This window comes from Hemicordylus capensis, chromosome 3 (assembly GCF_027244095.1).
Source record: "Hemicordylus capensis ecotype Gifberg chromosome 3, rHemCap1.1.pri, whole genome shotgun sequence".
Taxonomy (NCBI): domain Eukaryota; kingdom Metazoa; phylum Chordata; class Lepidosauria; order Squamata; family Cordylidae; genus Hemicordylus; species Hemicordylus capensis.
In genome coordinates, this window is record NC_069659.1 from 352,489,729 (window position 1) to 352,509,355 (window position 19,627).

General features: G+C 45.8%; 1 protein-coding gene across 2 annotated transcripts in view; it reads right to left on the bottom strand.

Annotated features, from left to right (window-relative positions):
- The window catches only part of DIS3L2 (DIS3 like 3'-5' exoribonuclease 2), a 309,415-nt gene that overhangs the window by 112,078 nt on the left and 177,710 nt on the right, over nucleotides 1–19,627 (bottom strand). For both annotated transcript variants that reach the window (XM_053311493.1, XM_053311492.1), the window contains one exon: nucleotides 18,150–18,229. In XM_053311493.1, coding sequence (XP_053167468.1) covers nucleotides 18,150–18,229 — 80 coding nt within the window. The remainder of the gene's footprint in view (nucleotides 1–18,149; nucleotides 18,230–19,627) is intronic.

The window sequence follows — 19,627 nt, forward strand, 5'->3', positions numbered from 1 at the left end:
TTCATCCAGGCCCTTCTCTGGGTCCCATCCTCCCTGCCTCAGCATCTGAAGCCAAACAGAGACTGACCAGTGAGAGAGGGTCTTTCCAGCCATAGCAGCCTCCAGATGGAATATCCTCCTCACTGATGACTTTCCAGCACCAGGCAATGACTTTCTTTTTTTAGCCTACTTCCCCCAAGGAAAGCAAACTTATGAGATCACCCGGGGGGTGGGGAGAGTGTGTGCTGGTCTTGTGGTAGCAAGCATGACTTGTCCCCTTAGCAAAGCAGGGTCTGCCCTGGTTGCATTTGAATGGGAGACTAGAAGTGTGAGCACCGTAAGACATTCCCCTGAGGGGATGGAGCTGCTCTGGGAAGAGCAGAAGGTTTCAAGTTCCCTCCCTTGGGCTGAGTTGTGAGGATTTTTAACTTGTAATTATCAATTAAGATTATAGTGAAAGGAAAGTAGGCAGATTAGTTCTTACCAGAACTTGTTCTTAAAAGAAAGAAAGAAAGAAATTGTCCAGGCATTTCATCTTGTTTTATTACTGGTTTTAGTGTTGTTTTTATGACTTTCTTGGATTTTATTGGTTTTAGGGCTGCTGGGCTTATGCTTTCAGAAACACAAATGTGCAGTATGCTCTTTTATCATCGACCACCCTGAGAGTTGATGCTAAATGGTGGCCTATAAACAAACATATTCTTTCAAAAGCATGCATGGAGTGCTGGGACCACTTGCTGCAGGTGGGAAGCAGACAGCTATGGGGTAGGGCAGTGGTTCCCAACCTGGGGTCCTCCAGATCTTGCTGAACTTCAACTCCCACCTACAAGCCTGGGATGCTGGGAGTTGTAGTCCAGCAACTTCTGGAGGACCCCAGGTGGGAACCACTGGGGTAGGGCAAGTGAGGTTGACAGCTGAGCCATCCACATCTGGCTTTCATATTGACAGTCAAAAATGCAACAGGAATTATCTCAGGATCTGGCTGACACTGCAGTGGGATGTTCACAGATGGGTTCCGGCTAGGAGAACATGAGCAGCAGTTGGAAATGCCCCCTACTAGATCTTTCTTTCTTTCTTATTTATTTATTTCATTTGTACACCGCCCCAAACATTCATCTCTAGGTGGTTAACAATAGTATAAAACAAGTTAAAATATATACAAAAACTTAAAACAATTTAAAATCAACCACAAATTAAAACCTTAAAATTTTTAAGAACAGAAAAAGCTTGGGTGAAGAGGTGGGTTTTCAAATGCTTTCTAAAAATTGTCAGAGATGGGGAGGATCTTATCTCAGTGGGAAGCGCATTCCACAGTCTTGGGGCAGCAACCGAGAAAGCCTGTCCCCGTGTGGCCACCAGCCGAGCTGGCGGCAACTGGAGACTGACCAGTTGCTTATTTAGCAAAGCAGTTAAGAGGCCTACTAGGGATGACTCAGCAAACACACACTGAAACTGGCAACACGCCCAAGTGTTTCCTGGGTGGTGGTGGTGGGGAGAATCTCAGACAGCAATTTTGTATTTCTTAAAACCAACCTCTCGGTCAGCCGTCTCTTCATTACAGTGACCTGACAGCTCATCTAAAGACTTGAACTGTCCAACCTTGCATCCAGAATATGACCCGACTATGTCGGAGCCATTTTTGTATTCTAAGGGAAGTGTGGGAGGCCCAGAAGCCAATCTCCAAACGTGTTACGCACTCACACATGGGGCCTTAAACAGGCCACTAACCTTTACTTAATCCCCCATGGGTAAAACAAAAACAACAGGAACCTGCAGCGTAAAGATCACAAAAGATTTTTTGCAAACACGGCGGGAAAGGGAGGGGGATGAACACATTCTACCAAGTTAATCCAGTGCAACTGCAGTTGTTGCTGCTGATGAGTAATTTCTACTGGACTTCAGTGTACAAATCTCCTCTTGCCATTTTGCTGCAACCCTGAACACCTGCTGCCTCCTTCAAGTCCACTTTCCCCATCAAACCTTTGGCACAATCCCTTAGGCTTTGTTTCAGATGGAGAGGAGGACTAAACAAGTGCCACTGGATGCATATTCTTCCCATTGCCTCCTTCTCCTGACACCTCCACTGAACTCTATGCGAGTGCCTGGCTCTCCAGCCTACACCAGCGGCAGTTTGGTATCAACCCACCACACTACAGAGGCATGTGCAACACCACAGGAGAACGTGGGAGCTGGCTCTGGTGCTTCAGAAGCCATCAGGAAGAGCAGATGCTTGGGACAGGTGATGGGGGAGGGGGGAAAGGATCCCCTCCCCTCCTTTCCACAGCACAAACATGTATTTTATTTTCTATTTAGATTCCTATCCCACCTGACAGCCCTCTGAAAAAGCCTAGCTCTTAACTTGATGTATGGGTGTCCACAAAGCCCTTGAAATGACAAAGCAATTCACATAAAAGACCAAGGCGGTTTAAGTTGTTTCGTTCAATGGGCCCGAAGAAGAGAGTGGTGGACATTTGGAGGAAACTTCCAAAACCTCGCTCTCACTGAACTGGCCTGCTGAGAGAGTAAATATAGTGTGTGAGAGGAAAGAAAGAACCCCATCCCACAGCTGGGGATACATTCCAAGTTTTCTGGAACACTGCAGAGGAACGGCTGCAGATCAAATGGGCCCACCTCCGAACGCTACCTATGATCGGTCACGATACGACCACAAGCTCTGAAAGCTTCTCGGCGGGGGGGATGCCAAGCTGAGCCTGCAACTACTTAGATAGTAAGCCTTAGACCAACAGCTTTAATATTATGAGCAACAGGAGCCAAACAGTTGCAGAAGGCAAGAAAATAGATACTCCTTTTGAAGTCTATATTCCAATATACTGACCCCAAAGGGCAAATATTGATGGAAGGAAAAGGAGACGGTCATTACATCATGGTGTTAATCGCAGCCTAATCCGATACGCACGCTCTTACAGACGTGAACTTTCTGTCCTCCGCAGAATGTTGACAAACCAAGAGAGATCCTGTTACATGAGATAATAAAACACAACTGCCGCCAATGAAAACACAGTGAGCAGAGTTCACTTTTCCTCAGGATTCCCACTAGAAGCTCTAAAAGCAAGAGGCTGCTGAGCACCTCCTCCTCTGCTCCCCACCAGCCCCAGAAGTGAGCTAGTAAAGGAAGCCCTCTTTGGTCACATATACTGACATCATGTGAAATGGCAGCTCTTAAGGTTGTAGGGCTCACATTCAAACCACAGAGACACCCCTTCCCACCAAAACACACACTAAACATCGAGCCAAGGGGATTTTGAGATTTTAACATTTTGAGCACAGGTCTTTGTAATGAGGTCTAAAACTCACTGGGTCCTTCTCCCCTTTTTAATGTGTGTTCAGTGACACTAATCCCTTCAAGCTAACACCTCACAGAAGTGCCTACCTGTTCCTAACTTTCGGCTTCCTTTGCTAAACGAAAATTAAAAAGCACTTTCTTGGCAGAGGGGACAGGTTCTGCTTGATGGAAACCCATCAGACATCTGGATCTAAAAATTGTTGGTGTCCCTTCCCTTGGCTGCAGATGTTCCCTTTGGGGCACCATAGGAAATTGCTACACTTAAGAACATGGGCAGCGGCCATATAAAGTCAGACCCTTGGTCCATCTAGCTCACTATTGTCTACACAGACTGGCAGCGGCTTCTCCAAGGTTGCAGGCAGAAGTCTCTTTCAGCCCTATCTTGGAGATGCTGCTAGGGAGGAAACCTGGAACCTTCTACATGCAAGTAAGCAGGTGCGCTTCTAGAGTGGCCCATCCCCAAAGGGGAATGTCTTACAGTGAGCATACATGTTTCTCATTCAAATGCAAACCAGGTCAGATCCTGCTTAACAAAGGGGGCAATTCATGCTTGCTTCCACAAGACCAGGTCTCCTCTCAGACTAGAAATGAGAGCAGGAATCAAGGCCACTTTCAGGCCTCTTGCCTCTGAACCTGGAGGTAGCCAATCGCCATCAAAAATAGTAACCACTGATAGACCTGTCCTCCATGAATTTGTCTAAGCCATCTAATCTAGAGGCTATCGCCACATTCCGTGGCAGAGCATTTCATGGGTTAATTATATGCTGGGTGAAGAAGCCCTTCCTTTTGGCCCATCCTGAATCTCCTACTAATCAGTTTCATTGAGTGAACCCTTGTGCAAGTGTTGTGTGTGAAAGAGAAACCTCCTTATCCACTACCTCCATGCCTCGTGTAATTTTACAAGCCTCAATCTCGTCCCCCATTTAGTTGTCTTTTTTCTAAACGAAAACACCCCATATGCTGCAGCTTTTCCTAGAAGGTGCTCCACACCACTGACCATTTGGTCTGCATAATTCCCAGCTCTACAACATTCTCTTTGAGATGTGGTGTAGGTTAGTATAAGGACATGGTCAATATTAGCAATTTTATATTCAGTCCTTTCCCTAATTATTCCAAGCATGGCGCATGCAACCCCAACCAATGATCACACCGGATGCCTGCTTGGACCCCATCTCAGATTGTGCTGTTGTGCTCAAGTCAAGGAACAATCAACTTGCAGATTTGTGTCTAAAGCAACTGGCAGACCACTACTACTACTACTTACATGCCACTTTTCAACAAAAGTTCTCAAAGCAATTTACATAGAAAATAGTAACAACTAAAGATGGCTCCCAGTACCCATTGGGCTCACAATCTAAAAAGAAACATGAGCTAGGCACCAGCAGCAACAACCGCTGGTGGGAGGCTCTGCTGGGCCAGAAAGCAATCATGGCCCTGAAGCTTTCAAAGACCTTCCCTGCTCTGTTCTGTTGGGTCAAGGGGACTTCCTTGGCCGCCCTCCCTGTAGTTGCCTTCTCTGGCCATTGCTGGCCAGAGAAGCAGGCTCCATTCCCCTTGCCCCAACCTTGCAGACAGCTCTCAGGTCGTCAGTTCAAGACCCATTTGGGGTAAGCGGGAAATATGCGCTGATATTAGTGCAGCACCTACGCTTTATCCTATAGTCGACCACCGGGCTTAACATTTGCAACCAGTTCTTTCCTCTAGCTTTGCCCAGCACCCTAGTGGAATCCATTCGTTCACCATACAGTAGTCTAGTTTGCAGGGTGAGAGATCAGAAACAGGAGCAAATACATTAATTTGGGTCAAAACAACATTAATGTAGGGCTGCACCAAATAATCCCCCATTTCAGTTTTTGTGCCAAAAATTGAAATTTTTTAAAAGGCAGAAATAGTCCATGCCCCCAGCAAGTACTGTGCCTTTGAGAACGCCTGCTTTTTTTCAACCTGTGTTTTGTGTCATTTCCTCTATCTGCAGCTACTTCTTCATCATTTTCATCTAATTACCACTCCATTCTTAGTTCTGAACTGGTCACAAGGATGACTGTAACCAATCAGGGATCAAACAGTGAACACGATAACATAATGACTCTATGAAACTCATCAGATTTGACCACATCATGACATTGAGGGCAAAGTCAACCAAGAGTGAGAGTAGTGCCTTCCAGATTAGTCACAAGGGTGATTTCAACCAATCCAGGCCTATGCAATGATCAAGATGGGCCATAGGAACTGGGTAGTCAAATTTTTGCTCCTCGTTCTAAACGCTTTGTCAATGTGAGTGGGGATTCACATTGACTACCCAGTTCCCATGGCCCAGCCGGTCATTGCTTAGGCCTGGATTGGTTGAAATCACCCATGTGACTAATCTGGGAGGCACTGTTCTCACTCTCAATTGGCTTTGCCCTCTATATCATGATGTGGTCAAATCTGATGGGTTTCATAGAGTCCTTATTTTATCGTGTTCACTGTGTGATTCCTGATTAGTTGCAAGGATCCTTGTGACCAGTTCAGGACTAAGAATGGAGTGGTAATTAGGTGAAAATGATGCTAATCACTGAGGACAAAGGCAACTCAGAGGGAGCATTGCAATGTAAATGAATTGGTAAATATTTTTGCAGTAATTCCTGAAAAAAATGTCCACAAAACTGCTGAAAATGTTTTCCCCAAAAGTGAATAGTTCTTGCTCAGCCCTAATCAATTTTGATTTCATGTGCAAATTCACAAGGATGAGAGTTTAAAATGGCATTCATCTGTTGGAACACTTTCTCCCTGTATTACACATGGTTTTCCAACGGGCTCATTGAGATCTGCAAAAAATCCTAATGGGTTTGAGTGTAACGCCAGTCCAATGGGGCAATTGAAGAAAGAATGATTTATAAAACACACCTAAGAGAAGAGTTTAAAGCAAGCTGGGATTTCAACTTCTCCACTGATGACCTCACCTCCCTGAACAAAAACAGCCCGAAGACCTAAATTTTCCTTTATTACCCCAAAAATAATAATAATAAAACAGGATGGGGAGAGGGGGGGGGGGGAGAGAGAGAGAGAGAGAGAGAGGTTTTCTCAATCTGCAAGTACTCAGCAAAATCTGCCAACACAGCAATTTGAATCAGTGTTTTGCTCTAGGAACTGGGAATCAGCTTTTATATTTGTGTGAACCACACAAAGAAGAGAAATTCCCAGGTGGTAAATTCAAATTCATTTTCTCAAGCAGCTGTTTTCACCACCCAAACAGAGAAAGGTATGAAAGCAAGTTAATTCTGCGCAAACAGGTATTGCTACCTGGACTACACAATATCCAACACACTTATAAGCTGCAGTGACTCAGAAGCAGCTTGAGTGCATCTAGGTTTCCCTCGCACTGGCCTGCTGCAATGGAGTCTGCATTAAGGGATTACAGGGTATCCACCTTGCTCCCTCTCTTGGGATTGGGAGGGGGAAACAATGCTACCCAAGCCCTCCCCGTTCTGACAGGCACAGAGTGGAAGATGCTTCCAACACAGTGCTGACAATGCTCAGCCATGGTTAGCACCATCAAAATGCACCAGGGCAACTCTTGGCCTTACGTCCTCCCCTCTTCACTTGCTTCCTCCATCATGCATGCTGGGTGGAGGTTTAGTGTCCATTTGCAGGCTGCAACAAGCCAGTTTCCCGTGGTGGTCTGAACATGAGGAACTGATTTCTATGAACCATCGCCAGTCAACAAACCAGGTTTTCAAGTTCCTCCCACTGTGCACAAAGGAGCTGGGAAGGAGAAGTGAGCACACATGCCCAAGGCTCACTGCAATGTGTTCTTGTAAAGCTAAGAGAGATTTCAGTGTCATGTCTGACCTGGGCCAGGGCAGGTAGCACCAGATGCTTTTGACCCTGGAGGGCCAGGCCTCTTTTCACCCAGGCAGTCTGCAGTTCCTGGCCCTTCCCAATGGCAATGTGGGCTGATGAAGGCTCTGGGGAGACGGTGATAGGAAGTGGCCATGGTCCAGGCCTCAGGAGTTACATTCAAGCATCATCGGGCTTGGAAGGGGTTACTTTCAAAGCATCATCCAGTCTGTGCATTTCTACCGACAACCATCAGGGAAGCAGTAGGGTTCTCATAGAGAGCGACAAGAACCCAAGGCAGGCTATATTAAGACCTTCTATCGTTAAAGGCATTCCGGAGAATACTGGGGATTTTTCAGGGAACAGGCCTCCCAACTAAGCTGGTGTTTGGAAAATGAAAGGCGAGCATTGGGATGTTCACTCAGAGTCATTTCACAAGCACCATGGTCACTCTTCACACCAGAAGGTGCCAAGCTATTGTTCGGGGAAGCAGGCCCGCTCTTATTTGGCTTACAAAAAAGCTTCCTTGGGCGCCCCAGGGGCATGTTGGTTTCTGGGCGCGCCAAGCATGAATCGGCTGCTTTGTTTACCAGGCAACGGTAAAACTGAATGTCATCCGAGGCCGTTCCAGCCAAGGGACAGAGAACAAGGCAGGCCCCATCCAGACAGTCACTTTTTCCCCCTCACGCCAAAGTCCCCCGTTACCAGCACACAGCCCTTGACATGAAACACTGAAGAACACATGGCAAGAACAAAACACCCGAAGAGAACCCAATGTTCCTGGGCAGGGAATCTCAAACTCTCCTGCAGTGAGTTTCCAAGTCCAGGCAGAGGGAAGAAAAGGTCAGGCCCCACCAGCATCGCTCCCCGGGGCTTTCCTCCCACCTGACAGTCAAGAGCTCACATCTCCAAGATCCACAGCTTTGGGGGAGAGGAAAGCTGATGATCCTTGCAGGATCAGGCCCACGTAAAGCACATTCATACTCCAAGTCGGGCCAAAGTGGAGATCCACACCAGTACACAAAACTCCGGGGAGGTCGGGGGCAGTAGAGTCCAGACAGGCAAAGGTCAAGGCCCAAAGCAGCAACCAGAGATCAGAGGCAGGAATGTGGTCAGGTTCCAAAAAATGCCTCAAAATCAAATGGGTCAGAGGCAGGAATGTGGTCAGAGCTGAGCTCAAGGTAGAGTCCAGGAAAGGAGGCAGCTGGGAAAGGCCTTGGAGTCTGCATTGACAAAGCGTTCAGAATGAGGAGCAAAAATTGACTACCCAGTTCCCATGGCCCAGGTGGCTGGGTAGAGGAGGGTGCAGTACCATCTCTTGCCATTATCTGGGGGGGCACTGTGGCACGGTCAGGCCAATCACTCCTTCTGCCTAAGAACTGCCCTGGTTCAAGCATTTGTACCCCCACAACCTGCCTAGAGAGCAGGAGTCTGTTGGTTCGAATCCCCGCTGGTGTTTCCCAAAATAGGGGAAACTCCTATATCGGGCAGCAGCGATATAAGAAAATGCTGAAAAGCATCATCTCATACTGTGCGGGAGAAGGCAATGGCAAACCCCTCCTGTATTCTACCAAGAAAACCACAGGGCTCTGTGGGAGCCAGGAGTCGACACTGACTCGACGGCACAAGCTTTCCTTTCCTTTCCTTGGTTCAATTGTAGCTATGCCCTTGCTTCAACCCAAGTGGCCATTAGGTCACTCGGGAGCTACTGGCACGCCCAGGCTTATCTGAAGTAGCTCACTAAACTTTTGGGCTTGCTTCTCCCTCTCTTTTCTTCCAGCCAATGCTGTACATCTGGTTGGCAGGCTGAGAAGGGTCATATCCACACCAATTTTAATCCGCGTACCCCCCCCCCACAGAGCATTTAGGGTTACTTTTACTTGCTCTCCAATTTCTTTCTCCACAAAGCAGCAGCCTCTTGTTCCTCTCTTGTCCCGCAGCAAAATCCTCCTAGAATTCAGGGATTTTGATGCCAAAGTCCCTTTATTCTGTCAGTGTAGATTTTTGTACAAGCCACCATTTTGCAACTGGATCCACCTTCCCTGGCTGCTGTTCCATGCTGGTAGCTCCAAAGGCTCTGGCAAAAAAACGACAAAGGAGCTCCCAGAAGCCATCAGTCTGTGGAGCCCTGCTGTAACTGACTGGGATCCAAAGATCCCCAAGTGCAAGCACAAGCAGGGTTGCCCTATTCTGGCTTTCCAAATCTGGGTGCCTTATTTGCATATTACATAAATTAGCTTGAAAATAATTCTTGAGCAGGATAGTGACTGGACTTTTTGCTCCATAACTCCGTTTCTACAAGGGCTAAAGCTTAGCTTGCTTTTTTTTTTTTTAAATGAAAGCTGAAATCCGGGCGAATCTGGGAGGGCTAAGCAATCTGGGTGAGATGATTAAAATCTGGGTGAAATCCAAAATTTCGGGTGGGGTGGGGGTGGCAACTCTAAGCAGAAGCCACTTCCACTTGCTCCTGGAGGAGGGGACCACCCAATTCCTCACACACCTTCATTGCATCCCTTAGGCCAACACTGCTCCAGGTGGTTTCCTGACTTGCTGGAGCTGCTTTTGGGGCTCTGTGGGGGGCGGAGGCTACTGCCACGAACTCGGTGCACACACGGAAGTGCTTTCAATTCATGCATGGGATCCCTGGATACCAGCCTAGGACCAGTAGCAGACCAAATGAAAAACCAATACAAAACAGAAATGAAAGAAGAGCTGAAAGCAAGCCTTTGAAAGACGCATTTCCAAAGTTTTCCATGAAGCACTGGAAGTTTCTCAAGCAGCAGCAGCTGCATTGTGAAGAAGAAGCCCAAACTCCACGCATTTACCTGATTAAGAGCCCGATAGAGTTACATGCGTGTTTTGTCTGCAGCAGCTAATAAATTACGCATCTAGACTCCTAAATCCCATTTTGAAGCAGCTTGGAATGAAACACTCTTCCCATTACAAAACAAGAGGCATACATTTGCCCCAGCAATGTGTGCCAGCACCTCAAGCCTGACCGATAATTCACATTTGGGACAGGCTTGGCCTCAGAAACCTCTGCGTGGAGTAAACTCCACACTCCCAGGCCAGCTCAAGAGCACAAGCTCCAAGTGAGATAGGTAGGGCAGAAGTAGGCTGAGGAAGTGACCAGAGATCAGGTGCAAGGCATGAGAAGGAAGTGAGGTGCATGGAAGTGAGGTGCATGGCCTCGTCCGGAGAACAGCCAGTCCTCACAGGAAACCAAGCAAGTGCATCTTCAACCAGATTTCAGCGGCTATAAATTCTTCGTCAGCCTACAAGGCAGGCAGGCAGGGGACAGTGTGGTCCTCGGGTTATGGATTGCTTCATCAACACCATGTGCTTCCAATTATCTATATATTTATTACATTTAATCCAGTGTTTTGAGAACGCTTTCTCACTTTAAAAAGCAGATGAAGTGGCACACAAGAAGAACTAAACAAGGACATTCTAAAACAATGTTTACATTTAAGAAGAGCAGGACTCTTAAGCCCGATTCACACATTACGTTCCATACTTGTACGACGCATGTCCAGCACACACAGGTAAAGATCTGCACACAGGTATAGTTCCTTGCACGTAACACTTCCTATCTGTGCCATGCATTTGAGGGGGCTGTACCTAGGTTCACTTTTTTAAATGAACACAGGTACAGTCGTAAAACATAAAGTCTGAATGTGGCTTTAGATACCAAAATATATGCAGCACAGACAGGGGATGACCAAGCAGCATCCTAGCAAGATCAAGGGCAGGTTAACAGTAGAACTGGGGCATAATCAGGATCATGACATAGCACCTGTCCAACTGAGCCAGAAGGTGGTGGTACGGACTAGTTTCTTCCTTTTGAAAGAGCTACTTTGAAAGAGCACACAGACACACACACACGCACACAACAGCCTTCCTTGCAAATGGATGGAACTTAAAAGAGGAGAACTTGCTGAACTTGGCAAACACACTGAGCCCCCACCCAACATGAAGGCTCTCAGCCAAAGAGATGAAGGGAGAAAGGACAATTTCTGGCAAATCTCACCACAAGCTGTTTTTATTACTATTCCAAGATCCATTCAGTAGGCTAATTCTACCGGGAAATTGAGTCTCATTGAATTTAGAGAGAAGGAAAGTGGCACCCAACAGCCTTCACAAATTAGAATCATTCTGAGTGTAGAGGATGCTCACCCTGTTCCTGGAAGGAAGGCTTGACGTTGGGAGGGCAGGAAGCAGGCTCTCTTGGAGGAATCCACACCAAACACTGTGAAGGTCATGCGTGTTGCCTGCTCCTTGGCCTTCAGAGAGCATTCAGGATCCAGGATTCAGGATGATGTGAAGCAGGTATCTTCTCAAATAACCTTTCAAGATGTGGGCTGGCAGGGAGGCCCTCATTAAACTGTCTCTGACTCTGCAAGCCTTTCTACTTCCAAAAGTGATATTCCCATGCTCCATGATCATAACCTCATCCCAGTTTTTGCCCCTCTGGAAAGGTGGCAAGCATCAAAACAGCCATCAAGAAACTGTTAAATGAGGTCACAATGATGCCCCATTTAACCCTCAGAGTCTTCTCAACCCCCAGCACCATCTTGGAAGGCACACTAGGGGTCCTGGGAAACCGAGCTTGATCCACAGAGCTCTAAGGGGAAAGCATTGGGAAGGACTACCCAGCATCCCATGTGCACCTTCCAAGATGGTGCTGGGGCTTGAGAGGCCTCCGTTGCCTCTCAACATGAAGCAAAAGAACAGCACCGGTCAATGGGTATGGCCTCTGCCCTGTGCCAAGGGGCTGCCCTGAGTATTCTGCTTCTCAAAGAGTCAGGGGGTGACGGGCTCGGGTTGATGGGAGCCACGACTGGTTCCAAGACCATGCAAGGAAGATCACGGATGCATGGGGTACCTAAAGACCACATAACAGCAACAATAGTTTTCATTTCGTGACATTGAGCCCCTGGTGGCGCAGTGGTAAAACTGCCGCCCTGTAACCAGAAGGTTACAAGTTCGATCCTGACCAGGGGCTCAAGGTTGACTCAGCCTTCCATCCTTCCGAGGTCGGTAAAATGAGTACCCAGAATGTTGGGGGCAATATGCGAAATCATTGTAAACCGCTTAGAGAGCTCCGGCTATAAAGCGGTATATAAATGTAAGTGCTATTGCTATTGCTATTGCTATTGCTATTGCTATATAGTGAGTGTTAAACAGATAGAACTCAAAATTTAAGAAGAGCCCTACTGGACAACCCGTCCAGTCTAGAACCCGATTTCTCAGAGTGGTCAACCAGAGCCCTCAAGGAAGCCCACAGCTCTCTCCTGCTGCTGTTCTCCAGTAACCTGTATTCAGTGTAGCCTGCCTCTGAATATGGAGGTTCCAGTTAGGCAGCTTGTCTAATAGCAATGACAGGCCTACTCTCCACCGTGAATGTGTCCAATTCCTTTTTCAAGCTATCTGGCCATCCCCACATCTTGTGGTTACAAATCCCATCACCTAATTGTGCACGATGGGGAAAGTATTCCCTTCTGTCTGGCCCAAATCTTCTGTCAATCAGTTTCGTTGGGCAACAGTGAGTTCTAGTGCTGCAAGCAAAAACCTCTCTCAATCCACTTTCTCTGCACCTTGAATGGTTTTTGAAACCTCTAACCCCTGATGAACTTTTAACTCCTTGTACTGTGTTAAGCTGTGAACACAACCTATACATTCACAGCAAGGAAGCACAGAACATTTTACCACATCTCTGCAATCAGTTGTAAATGCAAGGTTATCCAATCCCCCTAACTAACTGCATATCGCTGCATGCAGCCTCCAGGGGCATTTTTACCCTGGACTTCTGGGCTGAAGTCCAGGACCTCCGCAGCCCCTGGGGGCCCCCAAATCCTCTTTAGTCTGTCCTGGGTGGTGTGGCCCCCCGGCCAAGCATGATGATGCTTAATTTGCAGAGGAGGGGGTCTCAAAAGGCCTTTCGGTCCAGGCTCCAAAATTACCTAGATGCACCTCTGGCAGCCCCCCTGTGATAAGCCCACAAGTGGCTCCCACTTGCTGGACCATTGCCAGTATGGCAACTGCTATGGGCTCCTCTTTAAGGAGGAGAGTGTAGCCAGCCCCTAAACAGATGGTTCATGCATTTGTTCTCACCAAAGCAAAAGTACTTTTTCCTGAGCCATACACAGTGGATCTGACAAAGGGGACTGTCACCTATTAATAATCAGGGCCCTGCAAATGTGTTAGTCTTGAGGAGTTGCAGAACCCCTTGCTATTGCTTATACAGAGCCATCAATGTATGCACAACTTCATAATACTGTATTCCTTTCTTCTTAAAACCAGAACAAGGGTTATGAACAAGAGGAGTGGGTACAAAGAACTAAAAGCGAGAAGATGAAGGAGAAGACACAATCGCACAAAGTAATATTTTTGTAAATTACTACTCAGCTTGCTGGGGAACATGCACTTCCTCTCACGCCTTGTAATTCTAAGGTCTCCGATCCAACCCCTGGCATCTCCAGCTTTCAGGGATGGGGGAAACCTCCTGCCGGGGAGCCGGGGCTGAGAGCTCTCCCAGCCTAGAGACCCACTGGCCTCTCACAGCTTGACATTCAATGAAACAAACGAATGGCAGAGTGTGCAGCAAGAGCGTGGGTAGGTGGCTCCTTGAATTGAATCAATCTTGCAGGCCGAGGTTCTGCTCAGTTATGACCTGTGGCTGTTTTGATAAACGGGATGCGAAATATGCGAGTAAATGGTATTTTAAATTAACTATGTCAGAAATATTCCACAGCAGCTACGCAATGCAGCAAGCATGATCCAGGAGCGGGCAGATGGCTACCTGTCATTCATGACAAATTCATAAGCTACGTAAGTGAGGAAGCTGTTTTCAATCTTCATAATATGCTGCCACCACTCCTTTTCCAGTGACAAAACACAGGCCAGTCTCCAGAACAAGAAGCCATTGAGCTGGCCTATCTTGCAACACTGACATCGATTTCGCCATCAGAACCCCGCTGAGGAAGCCAGATGTCACCTGCGGTGCTTTTCTAGACCCCACCTCCACTTTCCAATTCCATTCACATCATGGCTGCATCCAGTAATCCAACACCAGGTATAACCTTTCCCCGCTTTTGCAATGAGCTCTCGCAGGGCTGTTCATTTTCTTTCCACCTTACCAAATCATAGGACTCGCAGATGCCTTTGCTCCGATATTCAGGCCACACAGTAACATTCCTTCTTCATATTAATCCTCCCACCCTCCCATAGCCCAGATGCTGTCCCAAAGTGGACTGCAAAAAGGGAAAGCTAGAACAATCCGGATGGCTCAAGCCAGCCAGCCCAACTACATGGCACTGTAACACCAGCATGATCTAACTCAACCTAGCATTAATATTTGATTAACAAAAGCAGGAGGGGGAAAAGAGACATATACACACACTACAATTTCATCACAGAAACATACTGTAACTGAGCAGAATAATATATTAAACATTTCATCACATCAAATCCCAAAACACCCATTTGGAATACACAGACTTCAGTTGTTTAAAAGTAGTTTTTCTCATGTTTCATAAAAGCTCAGTCTAAGTCAAAACTACAGGAACATCAAATCTACCCAGTAATGATGTGCCAAGACCAAACTTGCATCAGAATACAGGAAAAACCTGGCAAAAGATGCTTACATTCTTAATTTTACTCATTTATATGTAGATGTATCATATGTCAATTTGACCTCATACTTAAAGCAATCGGACACTGAGGGTAGAACAAGACCCCCGCCACTGATACTTGTAGAACATCATCTTTGCCCTCCCAATTAGCAGATCATGACATTCAGCTTCCCCAAAGATTTGAGAAGGGAGAGAAAAGGACTCAAGAGTCTTCAGGTGCTTAAGGAGAGAGATGCTTGGTTCTTGATTCACACAGGACACAGCCAAGGCTTAATGTTAAACATTCTGAGATTCCATTTCTCTTCTCAAACCAACTGAAAAATCCACTTTTACTCCAACAACTGTTTGGAGTAAAAACAGACCCACCCCACACCCCAAAACCCACAAGGTTGCACCTTTTAGACTAACTGATGTTTTAACACATAAGCTTTCATGGGTTATAACCTTCAGATGAAGAGTGAAAGCAAAGATAGCCAGTTACATAGAGTGGCGGAAAACATTCAATCTACATTTAAAGAGACAAAGGTTTAATATATACTAGGTAGCAGAGGAGAGAGATTACTATGTATCTCTATAATGTGCATAAAACCCATAACCTTTAATCAAAGAGAGATTGACACATTCAGATTTTACTATAAATTCTTGTTCAGGGATGTCACATTCCAAACATCCCCCTGAACTTACCTTTTTTCTTTTTAATTAAAGATTTTTATTTATAAATAGAACAAAAAGAAAGAGGAAGAAAAAAACATTCTGCACTCTTGAGCTTCCAACAGCTACATATGGAATATTACATACTGTATAACAATCCAAAATTTCACATTCCCCCGATAATAATCTTATCCCTCTCACATCACAAAGGCAAAGATAAAAATATGAATAATACAATGATTACTTATCTGTTACTACACTGCCCTCGGCCCTTTGAACTTACCTTCTTAAGGACATTCACCTTGAGGTCTGTGACCTTATTCCAGGGAGGTTAAAATGCTCACCAAAAGGCCTTGTTGTATTTTTGGTCTTGATATCTGATTTGTGTCCATTCGATCATCATCTCAACCACAGGCCTGTTTGACTGATATATTGCCAGAGGACATTTAATGCATAATATTAAATGCACCACATTAGCTGGCGAGCAGGTGTGAGTACCACAGATGTGGAGGGCTCTATAATTACAAAAATGTTATTGATGAATGGACCCAGTTGGCATTTGGGTCTGTTGAATGGTCTGTTCCTGTCTCAGAATTAGATGATGGTCTATCATCCCTAATGAGTTTCAGATTAGAGGGTTGTCGGTGAGCAAGTAAAGGTTTCCTTCCCATTGCATTCCTGAGGGATGGGTAATTCTCAGGAACTGCTTGTAAGTCTCTAATGAGAGCCTTGAGTTGAGAACTGCACGGGTCCTCTCTGACTCTGTCCTGTTTTTTATGGTGATTGCTTTGCTGGGTCTGAGGAACTGATTTGGCTTTAGGAATCTTGGAATTAGCTGTCTTAGGGTCATGGCTGAGATTTAGGAAAGTCTGTTTAAGTGGATCTGTGCAAATATGGGTGTAATACATCGCTTGGCTATATACAATAGATCCATTTATATGGTCCAGATGGTAGCTACCATCTATGTGGAGGGATGTGTAGCCATCTGTTGACTTCCTGTAAAGAGTGGTCTGTAATTGGCCACAACTCAAAATGACAGTAGTGTCAAAGAAATCCACAGTTGTGTTGGGAAATGCAATGCTCAAGGATATGGTGGGATGGAAGTTAAAGTTTCAATGGAATTGTTTGAGTGACTCTGCTCCATGAGTCCATATTAGGAAGACATTGTTAATATATCTTAGGTAGATTAGTGGGACATCTATCTGGGTGCTCAAAAAGTGCTGATCTAAATCTGCCGCAAACCAACTGGCATATTGCAGTGCCATGGATCTGTAAATACAGTTTGTCCATGAACATAAAGTAGCTGTGAGTCAGGACAACATGTGAAAACACAGTGACAATTTCAGAGGTTGTTTTGCCTACCATCTGTTTGACAGACATTGTTCCAATTCTGTATATGTAATCAAACTGGAATCAAGTGATGCACTTCCTACCTTATGCATGGTTCTATTTTGGTGCAAACAGGTCTGCCGGTGGGGAGATAGGGCAAGGCCTGAGGCTCAGCCTCAGGGGTCACATCCAAGCCACTCCACTGTCTCAATCTTTCCATTAAACCTGGTTCAGAGAAAGCCATCCTGTCACCTCTCCTGCAGCTCTGTGCCATTTGTACTAAATTAAGGCCGGTTCCCCTCATTAAGGCTCTAACAATGCAGAGGCGGCGAAACAAAATGATGGGCTCTCATTTTAGTTTATTACCGAAACAGTCACCGTTTACCTCATTGCAAGAAGTTCCCATCACTGGAAAGTGACTCAGCTCCAGTGGAAAAGAAGAGGAGATCTTTTCCAGCTTGCTGGATGCAACACTGCTGAAGGAGCCTAGCAGAGGCCACTAGAACAGGGGTTCCCAACCTTGGGTCCCCAGATGTCACTGGACTACAACTCCCATGACCCCCAGGCCCAATGGCCAAAGTGTTGTGGCTGAGGATGATGGAAGTTGGGGACCCAAGGTTGTTAACCTCCTCGCCAGAAATTAAACTCTAGGTTATGAGGAAGCACTGCAAGGAGCTTGGAGCCAATGAACACATCCGCCTAGAGATCTGCCTGATTCTGAGGGAGGCCACAGGTCAGTGCTTTTCAGTTGCATTCTGCAAGCACCCCTCAGGGATTCTACAAAATTTTATAACCTCCCACATCAGGCACTTCACTTGGCCCTCTTGCAGTGTCCAGTCATTCCCATCTTTATAGATTAGCACAAAATTTGGCCTTTGGATGTTGTAACTGTTCAATAAATTACTTATGACCAGTATTTATTTTGGTGGAGGGGCAGGGAAACGAGGCTGGGATTCCACAGGATATGCAGGGGTTCTTCAAACAAAACAAGATTCGAAAACCACTGCTATAGATCTAACCTGTCCAGTGCCATCCCACTCTGGCTCTCCAAGGGTCAAAGAGAGAAACAGTCCTGCTCTTTGTAAACCTTCTAATTTAGAGGTTCTCAGACTTGGTTCCCCTGATGTGGTTAGACTACAATACCCATTAACCCAATGACAACAGTCTTCAGCCACTGTGGAGAGAAATGGTAGCAGTTGTCGTCCAACAACATCAGGTGACCCAAGTGTGAAAATACCTGTTCTAACCAGAGATTGAACCTCGAATCTTCTGAATGATGCCATAAACAGAGAAAGAAATTAACATGCACCAGCTGAGCGCCCCCATTCAAAATCTTACTTTTCTTGATGAATTGCTTATTTAAAGACAACATGGCAGCAGCTATACATGAACACACAGAGAGAGACAAATGTTACATAGGAAATGCATCATACCATCAGGAAGCAGCTTGCAAGATAAAGCATCGTCAAGGTCCTTGGCAGTGGATGGGTCAATGGTGAAGATGCATTCTTCCCTATCAGAAAGGGGAAGGAGGAGGAAAAAATGGAAAACTTAGCTACCAGACATGCAAAAAATGGGGGAGGTGCCGTTAATAGCCAGCAGGGATGTCTGATGAAAAGATGCATTGAAATTTGTCTTCCTGGATTATTATTTGACTGCAAACCTCATTCAAAGTCCTTCAGAAATAATTGCAAGCAAAAGAGACAAATTAATGTAGGAAGAGAAGTCCATCAATGGCAATTCATCATGGTGGCTATTTGAAACCTTCATGTTCAGAGGCAGTTCACTTTGGAATGCGAGTGGCGAGGCGGGGGGCAGAACAGAATAGGATGGCCCCTGACTTCATGCCCTGCCTGTGGACTGTCCAGATACATTCACTTAGCCACTGAGGGGAACAAGACGATGGACTAAACAGACCAACGATGTGATCCGGTCAAGCCAGAGGTCCTCAAACTTGGATCCCCCTTTTGGCCACTGGGGTTGGGGGCGAGGAGAGTTGTAATCCAACAACATCTGGGGACCCAAAGTTGAGAAACCCTGAACTAAGCTGTTCTTAGGTTCAAAACAAATGAAGTGACGAGATCATCCAACCATTAGCCTTAAGTGTATCTACATATACAATTCCATTTCTCAGTGCTAGCCAGTGACTAGTACATACATAATGCTACCATTATTATTTTTTAAAATACATGTTGTTCTAGTAAGAACTAATCTGCCTACTTTCCTTTCACTATCCCTCCAATTTGGTCCAAATTGGTTAGGTAGTTCACTACAACTGTTCCAAATTTGGTTCAAATCCATTAGACAGTCCACAAGTTAGAGGTGTCCCTATAAGTCCCTACAACTGTACCTGATTTGGTTCATATTGGTCCAGGCACTGCGACATTGATAGGGACACAGACACACAGACGGACGCACACATGGAACGCCAGGTGATCTCATAAGCCTACCAGAAAGCAGGCTAAAAATAACTGTAAAGTTGGTTTTTATTGTTGTTCTGTTTGATTTTTTAAAAAATGTATAGCTGTTTTAATTTAGTTTTAATTCTGGTTTTATCGTTTGCTTTGTAAACCGCAACGAGACATTGGTATGTGGCAGTATTGAAATGTAATAAAATAAAATAAAATAAAAATACCCATCTCTAAATAAATGAGTGCCAAGCTCTTAACCATGGGGCTGGAAGTGGCATTTAGCCACCAGACTAGTAGCCATCGATAGATCTGTTCTCCATGAATTTGTCTAAGCCCCGTTTAAAGCCATCCAAACTGGTGACCATCACCATATACCATGGCAAAGAATTCCATAGATTCCTCTTGTTGGGCCTAAATTTCCCAACCTTCAGTTTCATGCGGTGACCCCTGGTCCTAGTGTTGTGAGAGAGGGAGAAAAATTTATCTCTGTCTACCCTCTC